The following is a 12,581-nucleotide window of genomic DNA, read 5'->3' on the forward strand; positions in this document are numbered from 1 at the left end:
GCAGAAGGTATCCGTTACACTGAATGACGATTCCTTTTTGGACGTCTTTGACCCACCAACACACACCCACACCCACCCACCTTAGCCTTGCGTCTGCACAGTGCCATGACGTGTTTAAAGAATGACTTTTGAGGGCCCCAGATCGGCCCCAGGGCACCTATTTTTCAAATTTTTATCTTTACTATTTTATTTTATTTTCCCCTCCCTGACTATTCCTGCGTTATTTGTGTCTTGAAATGTCCATGTGGGCATTTGTGTATTTGTGTATTTATGTAAGCTACTGGATACCTGAATTTCCCCCTGGGGATCAATAAAGTTACTCTACTCTACTCTAAGTTCCCATGGACCCTTCAGCCAACACCCACCCACCTTAGCCTTGCGTCTGCACAGTGCGGTGACGATGCTCAGGTGTCCCGCTGCGGAGGCGTAGCCCAGAGGGGTGAGCCCGGTCTGGGAGGGCGCGTCCACGGCCGCCCCGTACTCCAGCAGGAGCCCCACCATGTCGGCGTAGCCCAGGTGGCAGTGCACGCACAGCACGGGCGCGTTGCTCAGCACCTCCGTACGGTAGTTCACGTTGGCACCGCCCAGCATCAGCAGCCGAGACACCTGAGGTGAGGAGATACAGAGAGACAGAGAGACATGGTCAGACACACACAGACAGTACACACACACACGCACGCACAGACACAGAGACACACACACAAACAGAAACAGATACAGACATACACACACCCCGCCCAATATCAGTAGCCGAGACACCTGAGGTAAGGAGATACAGGAGAGACAGACAGACATGGTCACACACACACACAGACAGTACAGAGAGAGAGAGAGAGAGAGAGAGATAGAGAGAGATAGAGAGACAGAGAGACAGAGAGACAGAGAGACAGAGAGACACCTGAGATAAGGAGATACAGGAGACAGACAGACATGGTCAGACACACACACACACAGACAGTACAGAGAGAGCGAGAGAGACAGAGACAGAGACAGAGACAGAGAGAGAGAGACACCTGAGGTAGGATACACACAAGATACAGACAGACATGGTCAGACACACACAGACAGTACACACACACAGACACAGAGACACAAACACACAAACAAAAACAGATACAGACATACACACACACCGCCCAATATCAGCAGTCGAGACACCTGAAGTAAGGATACACACAAGATACAGGCAGACATTTTCAGATACACACAGAGACAGTACAGAGAGAGAGAGAGAGAGAGAGAGAGAGAGAGAGAGAGAGAGAGAGAGAGAGAGAGAGAGAGAGAGAGAGAGAGCGTGTGAGTGAGTGAGTGAGTGAGTGAGTGAGTGAGTGAGAGAGACAGAGAGGGCACTTTATATTGTGTTTGTGTGGTGTGAAAGAGAGAGAGAGAGAGAGAGAGAGAGAGAGAGAGAGAGAGAGAGAGAGAGAGAGAGAGAGAGAGAGAGAGAGGGAGAGAGATACCTTTATATTGGGTGTGTAGAGGTTGCGTAGTGATGAGAGTGCAGTAGACAACCCCTCTGTGCTGTACGAAACCCATAGCCCCTGCAGGATGGACGAGGAGACCCCGACCTTTTTGCTCAGGCCCTGTAAGACAACACATATCATTACCACGTGTTACAATCGTCTTCAAGATACTGTACGTATATGCTTTGAACCTAGAGAGTCCCTGTGTGTGTGTGTGTGTGTGTGTGTGTGTGTGTGTGTGTGTGTGTGTGTGTGTGTGTGTGTGTGTGTGTGTGTGTGTGTGTGTGTGTGTGTGTGTGTGTGTGTGTGTGTGTGTGTGTGTGTGTGTGTGTGTGTGTGTGTGTGTGTGTGTGTGTGTGTGTGTGTGTGTGTGTCTTTACCTTAAATATGTGTGCTTTGAGTATGTGGTGCCCCAGCTCAATTGTCTGCTGTCGATTCAGCTTGTTCTCTTGGCGAGAGAACCAGAAGGCTAGCAGAGTATGGCCATTCCTGAGAGAGAGAGGGAGGGAGAGAGAGAGAGAAAGAAAGAGAGAGAGAGAGAGAGAGAGAGAGAGAGAGAGAGAGAGAGAGAGAGAGAGAGAGAGAGAGAGAGAGAGAGAGAGAGGGAGGGAGAAAGAGGGGGGGGACAGTGGTAACAAGTGACAGAGAAGAGATGAAGACATTATTGCAGTGCATTGTGCGTCAGTTTGGATAAGAGAAGAATAATGTAATTCCATTTCATAGACTACATTTTTCAACCAAACTTTATCACATGCAATAAAATAAAACAGTTTTTCAATAAACTTCAACCTTCACCTAAGGAAGATCCCACTATTGGATCGAAACGTTGCCGTTTATAAAAATGAAATAAAGTTTATATTTTTGGAGCTACATGCCCAGTGTGTGGACCACTTCATCACACAATAAACTTCAACAGAATAATGGTTGACACAATACATTTCTATATTTCTTCTACTGTGCTTATCAAAGTGTTGAAAAGGTTCGAGAAGGGAAACAATTGAATTACTCTAAGCGGAGGCTTTCATCCAACACGACTTGGAGAAGACGGCCAAGTTCAGGCAGCAAAGAGGGTACAGCAAAAGTGACTCCCATTTTCAAAGAAAGCGAAACTCCAACTCCCATTGTCATTATGACACAGCACTCCACAGCACACAAGCGTTCACTGCACACTACAAAATTGCATTTATGCTTCACCCGTGCAAGGGGGCAGCCCCAAATGTTGCCCGAAAGGGAGCAGTGCGGCTGGACGGTGCCATGCTCAGGCTACCTCAGTCATGGAGGAGGATGGGGGAGAGCACTGGTTAATTACTCCTCCCACTAACCAGGCGGGTCGGGAGTCAAACCGGCAACCTTTGAGATGCAAGTCTGACGCCCTAACCGCTTACCCATGACGGCCATTATTTTCTGGCGGTAAAAGTGATTCCCATTGCTGATTTTAGATTACAGCACATGGCAAACTACAGTACACTGCTTAACAATACCTCGTCCCTCCCTTTCCTATACCTAGGGTCACGTATCTGGGAAAGTGTTCTTAGCAGGTTCGCTCGTCGATCCTTCCCCTCCCTCTCTCTCCCACTCATTTCCCTGTCAAACTCTCCTTGGCATTACAGCCCAAAAACATATCTGAAATAATAATAATAAAAAACCTTGACCTTATCTTATCCATTAGTCTGATTATCATCGACTTTCAAATCTCTTCGAGACTTGGTCTGACCAAGTACATAAGAATGATCATTTCCCAAATGGCATGGCTGACCCGCCTCCCTCGGTTTGCTAATAGTTGTTCGCTTCCCGACAAAGTGGGAGAAGTTCCCGGGAGCTCAGAAATTACTTGCATTGCTCTTGACTGTGGATTGACACTGCCCTCATGCTCCGATTCGATCACGATTCGGGAGGTAGCGATCCGATTCGATTTGATTCTATGTGATTCGATCCGATCCGATTCAATTCTACAATGCATTACATTTCTACTGAAAGCAAAGCAAATGTTTCATCAGCCATGATGAGGCAAAACAAGTCGTCAGATACTGAGCAACAATTTATTGGCTGTTTTCTGGATCAGGTTGAAGTACTTTTATCTAATTTAACATTCATTTGCTCTCGAAATTTCCACGGAGGTAATTGAAACTTAAAAAAAATGGCGCATCGATCCTGGAACTTGCCGCATCGATCCTGGATCGTCCATGCCCCGCATTGGATTGGATCGCCGAATCGATTATTGTTGACACCACTACTCTTGATTTGACTAGCAACGTTTTGGGAAGGTGTTGCATTGCTCTTGACTTGACTAGCAACATTTTGGGAAGGTGTTGCATCACTAGGAGGGCACGGCCTGGCTACTTATACCTGGCATTGGGGGGCGCTGTGGCGCAGCGCACTAAGCCCCCCCCACATTTGGGCTTGCATGCCCACTGGGACCTCGGCTCGAGTCCGGCCGGGGTCATTTCCCGATCCCACCATGTCTCTCTATCCCACTCGCTTCCTGTCACCATCTCAGACTGTCCTATCAAATAAAGGCATAAAAGCCCCTTTAAAAAAAAAATCCATACCTGGGATCACAGAGGAACTTGGTCTTCTCCCCGTCCTCCCTCCATATGAGCCACTCCCTGAAGGAGCGCGCGGGTGTGTGTATGTACGTACGTGTGTGTGTGTGTACCTGGTATATCTGCTCATCCAATGCCAATGCCACGTTGAGCAGATGTAGAGAGGGTGTGTGTGTGTGTGCTTACCTGGTATAAAACAAACTTGACCTTATCTTATCCACCATACCTGGGATCACAGAGGAACTTGGTCTTCTCCCCGTCCTCCCTCCATATGAGCCACTCTCTGAAGGAAGGGTGCACGAACATGCGCGTGCCGTCCCGCCGCCGCACCAGGAACACCGACAGGTTGTCCATCCGCTGCTGGAAGTCCTCCCAGTCCAGAGGGCCGCGCACACTGCCCGAGTTTATCGCCTGGGAATCAAGATCGGAATCAGAGTCGGTTTAAGGATCACCTTGCACACTACGGGAGTTTACGAATCGCCCCAGTGCATACTACTTGGAGTTAATCCGCCTAGCTGGGCGTCACAATCAGCAACAGAATTAGGCTACGTGCCCACGACAACTGTAATGCTAGGTAAACGTGTGTGTGCGTGCATGCGTGTGTGTGTATGTGTACCTGGTATATCTGCTCATCCGATAGCGGATGTAAAAATGCCAGTGCCACATTGAGCAGGGGCAGAGAGGGTGTGTGTGTGTGTGTGTGTGTGTGTGTGTACCTGGTATATCTGCTCGTCCGATAGCGGGTGTAGAGATGGCAATGCCAAGTTGAGCAAGGGTAGAGAGGGTGTGTGTGTGTGTGTGTGTGTGTGTGTGTGTGTGTGTGTGTGTGTGTGTGTGTGTGTGTGTGTGTGTGTGTGTGTGTGTGTGTGTGTGTACCTGGTATATCTGCTCGTCCGATAGCAGGTGTAGAGATGAGATGACAGTGCCACGTTGAGCAGGTAGGGTGACCAGATGAGGTTTGCTGAAATTCGGGACGCTTTTTTTTTTGTGTGGGGGGGGGGGGGGGGCGCGTGCACTTGCGCCTGAACTTCGAACGTCAAAAAATAAACAATAGCCTAATCATTTTGAGGATGCACGCTGACAGAACGGTGTAAAATCAGAGACGGTCTATTATGTTAGAATTAAAAGTAAAAACCAGCCACAGACTGACAAATTTGAGCAGCGTGACACAGAAATACAGATGTTATCTCAGCAGCAAACTTTATCATCCACTGTGTCATCTTGTTTAACGAAAGAAGACACCAGCGTGTTTCTTTGTATTGTTGTGGGTTTCAGCCTACCGTGTTGTTTAGACTACTAGCATGCACTTCCATATCCGTCTCCTCCGTGAGAAACGCCAAACTTTTCTTCACAGTTTACAGAAAGCCTTTCGATTCATCTGTCAATGAATTGGTAATCCATGAATAGTTCCCCTCCCCACTCTTTCCTCTACCTGCACTGTCGCTTCGGGGTTTTACTCGCATGGTGGGGTTCTTCATCTGCCATGTCGCTACTGTCATTTTGTCAATGAAAGTGAAAATTCACGCCGGTCATTGCTCGCGCTTACTGTTGCAATCGAATGGAATTAGAATGTCAGAAAGATACATTGCTAGGGTGGCACGCAGCCACTTCACACATTTGGGGCTGCGCAAGCAGCCTCTCGGGGGCACAGGCGACAGTAGCAAATAGTTTGAGATGTGTACCTGGTTAAAACGTTATTATTAGGCAAGTCGAAATTTCGGGACATGCACAGTCAGATTCGGGATTCGGGACAAACGCTTAGATTTCGGGACTGTCCCGAATTTTTCGGGACATCTGGTCACCCTAGGTAGAGAGGGTGTGTGCGCGTGCGTGTGTGTGTGTGTGTGTGTGTGTGTGTGTGTGTGTGTGTGTGTACCTGGTATATCTGCTCGTCCGATAGCGGGTGTAGGGATGAGATGACAGTGCCACGTTGAGCAGGGGTAGAGAGGGTGTGTGTGTGTGTGTGTGTGTGTGTGTGTGTGTGTGTGTGTGTGTGTGTGTGTGTGTGTGTGTGTGTGTACCTGGTATATCTGCTCGTCCGATAGCGGGTGTAGGGATGCCAGCGCCACGTTGAGCAGGGGTAGAGCCCTCTCGAATGACGACTGCGTGGGGAACCTCATGTTGCACTGCAGAAGGTACACCTCCGCCAGGTTTACTGGAACCACCTGTCAATCAATCAATCAATCAATCAATCAATCAATCAATCAATCAATCAATCAATCAACACAAGATGTAAGATTCAAGAGCAGGGGTGTCTAACTCATTTTGGTTCAGGGGCCGCATACAGCCCATGTGACCTCAAGTGGGCCGCATTGTTAACATCGCAAAAAAACAACAACCTTAAACCAGAGGCTTAGTTTTCAGTACTGTCGCAATATCTTTTCAGCGTGTTTTAAAAGTGCGTTGAATACGGAACCACCTGTCAATCAATCAATCAACACAAGCACCTTTCAGTACCATGAAAAGCGGAGTGCTATATATAGTAACAAATGTATCATTCATTAAGAGCCAGATAAGGCAACAACATTGTGCATGGATCAACAACAACACTGCATAGTTTATGTCCACTTTAAAGTGCTAATATAATATGTCCAAAATACAAAAGTGCTTTTAAAGGTACACTGCAGGAAATGGTCAAAAAAGGTGCTGCAACTATGCTGCTCATTGAAACTGAGCAGCCTATTGCCAAAAATGACCTTTACATGAAAGTTTACGAAGTAATAAACAAATATTTTCTATTAGTATGGTCCAAGTACAGTCATGTTTGCAGCTAAAAATGGCTATTTTTGGAAATTCAAAATGGCGGACCATGGAGAAGATCCCCCTTTTCATGTATGAAAAGTGCAATTTTTCCAGTCATAATGAATACTTAGAAATTGATGGTGGTGGTAAGTATTCATGAAAAAGGTAACATTAGTGAATGGGCAGCATGAATTCTGGAAATAAACAACAAAAAATCTCACACAGTGTCCCTTTAAGATAAAAAAAACCCATCTCGGATAGCATATCATATTAATATTTCGGCCATATTTGCCTGCGCATTACCTTAAATCATTACGTGTGTGTGTGTGTGTGTGTGTGTGTGTGTGTGTGTGTGTGTGCGTGCGTGCGTGCATGCGTGCGTGCATGTTTCCATAACATCTCACCTTGTAACTGGAGCTTTTGAGCACCAGGTAGCCCTTCTCAATCAGGTCACAGATGAGCTTTGTGTGTGTGTGTGTGTGTGTGTGTGTGTGTGTGTGTGTGTGTGTGTGTGTGTGTGTGTGTGTGTGTGTGTGTGTGTGTGTGTGTGTGTGTGTGTGTGTGTGTGTGTGTGTGTGTGTGTGTGTATGCATGATGAATGTGTGCGTGCGTGCATGCTTCCATAACATCTGACCTTGTAACTGGAGCTTTTGAGCACCAGGTAGCCCTTCTCGATCAGGGGACCATTCCATCATTGGCGCTGAATTCAGCAACGCTTACGCGCAAAAGCCGAGTTTCAATTAACGGTGGCTTCTGACACCTTTCCACCAATGAAGATCAGCTGCGCCTTGGCTAGTTTCACTTCAGCCGCGCTTATCAGAGCTGGTGTTGCGCTCGTGCACGGTGTACAGGGGTCCATATCAACGATTGTCGAAAATGCAATCATGTTGTAGACTGGGGCATGCCTTGTCAAATCAAGTCTTTATCAGTCAGATGATGCGATCATTTGTAGGTGAGCGGTAACGTAACCGCATTCCAATAGAGAGGCCCGTGTTCAAACCCCACCGTGCGCAATGACAGATCATAACTCAATCATCAAAGGGAGAGTCTCGTCCAAACCTCGAATGCCACCATTTCAATGCGTAAAAATAAAATGCTTGTATCATCTAAGGTGTTTTAATTTTATCTTTCAGAAGAATTTGTTTTCGGATTAAATAAAACTAAAACGGCAGAGATCATTTATTGAATCATTGCAATGCAAACTCAAGCGTCGGCGTCTGCAAGGTGGTTCTGAAGACGTTTTTTTATTGCCTATGCTGTAAAATGTTAAGGTCTAGGCCTACATTTAACTGTAGGCCTATTGCTTGATAGCAAATGAAGGCAGCCACAAAGCGACATCAAAGGAGAGAATAGGCAAAAATAGCCAATGTTTTGAAGTTTCCATAACCTGTCGCCATACAAGACTTGAACCCGGGGCGACCACATATTAAGCAGCGCACCTGTCCACTGGGCCACTCACGTCTTCGGCTATGTAGAAGGAATTGTTCAGCATCATAGTAGTAAATCAACACTATAAAAGTTTTTTAAAATGTGCTAGTTATCAGAAATCCCCCGAAATGAAAGACAATGGTAACTATTGTAGTTTTTACTGGCATTATCACATCATAGACTATTAAAATCGAGTGACTGGTTCGCTTAGATCTCGTAACATGATGGCGGGAATTAAGCGGAACGTGCCCACTGTGACATTGTTTCCTACAGGTTCTTTTTTTTGCAACACTGATTCATTTAGCCTGGTGTTTAACTTGGGAGCTACCAGGTTAGAGTTGGAGCATAAATTACCGTGGCAACTCAGCTGAGTTTCAGGTTAGCAAGGCTGATGGAACGGATCTCTGTCTAAAAATAGCGTAGTTTACAGACTTGAGCTCGGATTTGGGGTTACCGCCGTTGATGGAATGGTCCCCAGGTCAAAGGTGAGCTTTGTGTGTGTGTGTGTGTGTGTGTGTGTGTGTGTGTGTGTGTGTGTGTGTGTGTGTGTGTGTGTGTGTGTGTGTGTGTGTGTGTATGCATGATGAATGCGTGCGTGCGTGTATGTTTCCATAACATCTCACCTTGTAACTGGAGCTCTTGAGCACCAAGTAGCCCTTCTCGATCAGGTCGAAGGTCAGCTTCAGGTAGAGGTAGGAGCCTCGGCTCAGGGCCTTGAGGTGCGCGCTGAGCTTGGAGAAGGCGGCGTTGTCCATCTTGCCGTTCAGCGAGATGTTGCTCTGGATCTCGGGGCTGCTGTGGATGCGGTGCAGGATGTAGCTCTGCAGGTCGCCGTCGATGGCGTCGTTGTCGTCCAGCGCGTCCAGCGAGATGCGGTGGAAGGGCAGGGGCTTGGTGATCTCCTGGGTGAGGTGAGGAGGTCAGGATATGAAATGGGTACGGTGCATTAGTTAGTTAGTTAGAGTGTGTGTGTGTGTGTGTGTGTGTGTGTGTGTGTGTGTGTGTGTGTGTGTGTGTGTGTGTGTGTGTGTGTGTGTGTGTGTGTGTGTGTGTGTGTGTGTGTGTGTGTGTCGTCCAGCGCGTCCAGGGAGATGCGGTGGAAGGGCAGGGGCTTGGTGATCTCCTGGGTGAGGTGAGGAGGTCAGGATATGAAATGGGTACGGTGCATTAGTTAGTTAGAGTGTGTGTGTGTGTATGTGTGTGTGTTTTTGCATATGTAAATGTGTATGTGTGTGTGTGTGTGTGTGTGTGTGTGTGTGTGTGTGTGTGTGTGTGTGTGTGTGTGTGTGTGTGTGTGTGTGTGTGTGTGTGTGTGTGTGTGTGCATATGTAAATGTGTATCTGTGTGTGTGTGTGTGTGTGTGTGTGTGTGCATGTGTAAATGTGTATGTGTGTGTGTGTGTGTGTGTGTGTGTGTGTGTGTGTGTGTGTGTGTGTGTGTGTGTGTGTGCAAATGTGTATGTGTGTATGCAAATGTGTGTGTGTGTGTGTGTGTGTGTGTGTGTATGTACGTGTGTACGTGTGTGTTGTGTGTTTGTGTATGTGTGTGTGTGTGTGTGTGTGTGTGTGTGTGTGTGTGTGTGTGTGTGTGTGTGTGTGTGTGTGTGTAATGTAACTCTCTATGTCGTCTATGGGGTCAACAACATTAAAGGAAATACAGTACGGTGGAATGGCAGGGGTTCCCATATTCATCAGAGAATTTTGTGCCGAGGAGAAGCCACATCAGTGTATTACATGTGGACTGGGCCGGATTAACATGACAGGGGGCCCCTAGGCTACAGGTTGCTGTGGGGGCCCCCCAGCAGGCAAAATTCGTGAAAAATCACGGTGTCATAATTACGAGCTACAAATTCAGGACAACATGTCTGCCAACTGTTCTCAACACAGTGGATCTATTTTTCAGGATTGCATCTTGTTCCAACTCTGCATTTTTATTTTACACTTTTGGGCAACCAGGGGGCCCCTGGCAGGTGGGGGGCCCTAGGCTGCAGCCATATCTAGCCTGTGCTTTAACCCGGCCCTGCATGTGGACAGGTGCTTTCCCAGCAGGAGTCTCGGGGGATTCACCAGAGAACACACACTGGATAAAAAGCATGGCAGTGCAATTCATGCAGAAAGTGATACGCCTTCCGATGTAGAATTGTAAAAGATCAGAGAAACCATACTAGGACAAGCCTTAGCAGTGTGCTGTCCTTATAACAATGACAACTGTTGAACAACCCTCGCAATTCCTTGAAGACTTCCATGCATCCAATTGATGTTAATAGCATTTTTTTCAATATGTGGTATGTGGTAAAAATGACCATTACAGATTGGGACAATGTTAAACTGAACCAATTACAACTTTAAACTGGTAAATTACGGGGAAATTACAGTTGTGTGATTGTTTTGTGAATACATTTCCATGAAAACAGTACATGGAGAGTATAAAACCGAATGCCTCAAAAAATAATAAAACATAAACAATAAATGCATAAACTATCAATTGCTTTGTTTAGTGAGGCACATTCACATTGCAATGTTTCTGGTCTTACATGCCTTTTCTTTTACAATGCTTTCCTCTTTCAATTTCTTGTCCAAAGGATTGAACTATTTCATTTCTTTTGTACTTTTTAAAGAAAATGTGCAAATGTGTTCTTGTGGAGTCTTTCCTCAATTGTATGGAGAAATCTGAGGGTCACTTCATCTCACAACACCATACCATAAAATGCAGCCAATGGCCACAAACATCAAGCTGAGGGTCACTTCATCTCACAACGCCATACCATAAAATGCAGCCAATGGCCACACACATCAAGCTGAGGGTGTGAAACCTACTAGAGGTGATAATGCTGAGGTAATCGGCCATTCACCTGATGGTGTAATGGCTGCCATTGTCTACATACAGGTGATAAATGCCCCTGGAATGTCTGGATAGTTGAAGACAACTGGCCCGCTAATTCCGAGTAGAGCTGATTGTGGAAATGCAAATAGATGCACTGCAAAAAAATGCAATCTTAGCAAGCTTATTTTTCTAGTTCAATCTTATTTAAGTAAAAACCACCTAACTATTACTTTTAACTGAAATTTAGAACTAAAAATTAGACTAAATACTTATTTTTTAACATTTGTCCATGGGACAAGATATTTTTAATCCGTGATATTTTTTTACTTGTTGTAAGCAATGTTTGCTTGAAACAAGTAAAATAATCTAGTCAAGTAAAAATATCTTGCCCCATAGATAAATGCTGTAAAACAAGTATAACTAGTCTAATTTCTAGTTCTAAATTCCAGTTAGAAGAACTAGTCATTAGGTGTGTTTTTTTTTTTAGATTGAACTAGAAAAATAAGCTTGCTAAGATTTCATTTTTTGCAGTGTGTGACGTAAAAGGGATGATACCTGTGTGCTTTAACTGATATTTTAACTGATATTTCACAACAGACTTCCTATTGTACCAGTGTACTGTGTGAGATTTAATCAACTACACTCACCGGCCACTAGATTAGGAACACCTGTTACAACTGCTCACTGAGGCAATTTCTTGATCAGCCAATCACATTGTGGCAACTCAATGCATTTGTGCGCGTAGACATGGTCGAGATAATCAGATGCAGTTCAAACCGAGCATCATAATGGGGAAGAAAGGTTATTTAAAATAATGACTTTGAACACGGCATGGCTGTCAAGCCGAAAGGGCTTGATTTGAGTATTTCAGAAAATATTGATCTACTGGGATATTCGCACACAACCATCTCTGGTGTTTTCAAAAATTGTTAAAAAAAATTAATAAATTAAAAAAAAAATGCAGTGAGCAGTGATTCTGTGGGCAAAAATGCCTTGTTGATGGCAGAGGTCAGAGGAAAATGGCCAGACTGGTTTGAGCTAATACAAAGGTAACATTAAAAGGGACACTGTGTGAGATTTTTAGTTGTTTATTTCCAGAATACATGCTGCCCATTCACTAATGTTATCTTTTTCATGAATACTTACCACCACCATCAAATTCTAAGTATTCATTATGACTGGAAAAGCTACACTTTTCATACATGAAAAGGGGGATCTTCTCCATGGTCCGCCATTTTGAATGTCCAAAAATAGCCATTTTTAGCTGCAAAAATGACTGTACTTGGACCATACTAGAAAATATTTGTTTATTACTTAGTAAACTTTCATGTAAAGATCAAACTTGGAAATAGGCAGCCCAGTTTCAATGAGCAGCATAGTTGCAGTAGCTTTTTTGACCATTTCCTGCACAGTGTGTCAAATAACCCACTCAGTACAACCGAGGTATGCATAAGAGAATCCCTGAGCACATCAAATCTTGAGGCAAATGGGCTATAGCAGCAGAAAACCACATTTGGTGCCTGTCAGCTAAGAACAGGAAAATGAAGCAATGATTTGGACAGGCTCACCATAAATTACACCA

The 12,581-nt window shown here is 45.3% G+C and overlaps 1 protein-coding gene across 1 annotated transcript in view; it reads right to left on the minus strand.

Moving 5' to 3' along the window:
- The window catches only part of tanc2b (tetratricopeptide repeat, ankyrin repeat and coiled-coil containing 2b), a 226,036-nt gene that overhangs the window by 38,388 nt on the left and 175,067 nt on the right, over positions 1-12,581 (minus strand). The window contains exons 12-17 of the mRNA XM_063220958.1: positions 8,800-9,078; positions 6,028-6,171; positions 4,233-4,417; positions 1,844-1,952; positions 1,461-1,583; positions 370-606 (exon numbers count right to left, since the gene is read on the minus strand). Coding sequence (XP_063077028.1) covers positions 370-606; positions 1,461-1,583; positions 1,844-1,952; positions 4,233-4,417; positions 6,028-6,171; positions 8,800-9,078 — 1,077 coding nt within the window. The remainder of the gene's footprint in view (positions 1-369; positions 607-1,460; positions 1,584-1,843; positions 1,953-4,232; positions 4,418-6,027; positions 6,172-8,799; positions 9,079-12,581) is intronic.

This window comes from Engraulis encrasicolus, chromosome 17, assembly GCF_034702125.1.
Source record: "Engraulis encrasicolus isolate BLACKSEA-1 chromosome 17, IST_EnEncr_1.0, whole genome shotgun sequence".
Taxonomy (NCBI): Eukaryota; Metazoa; Chordata; class Actinopteri; order Clupeiformes; family Engraulidae; genus Engraulis; species Engraulis encrasicolus.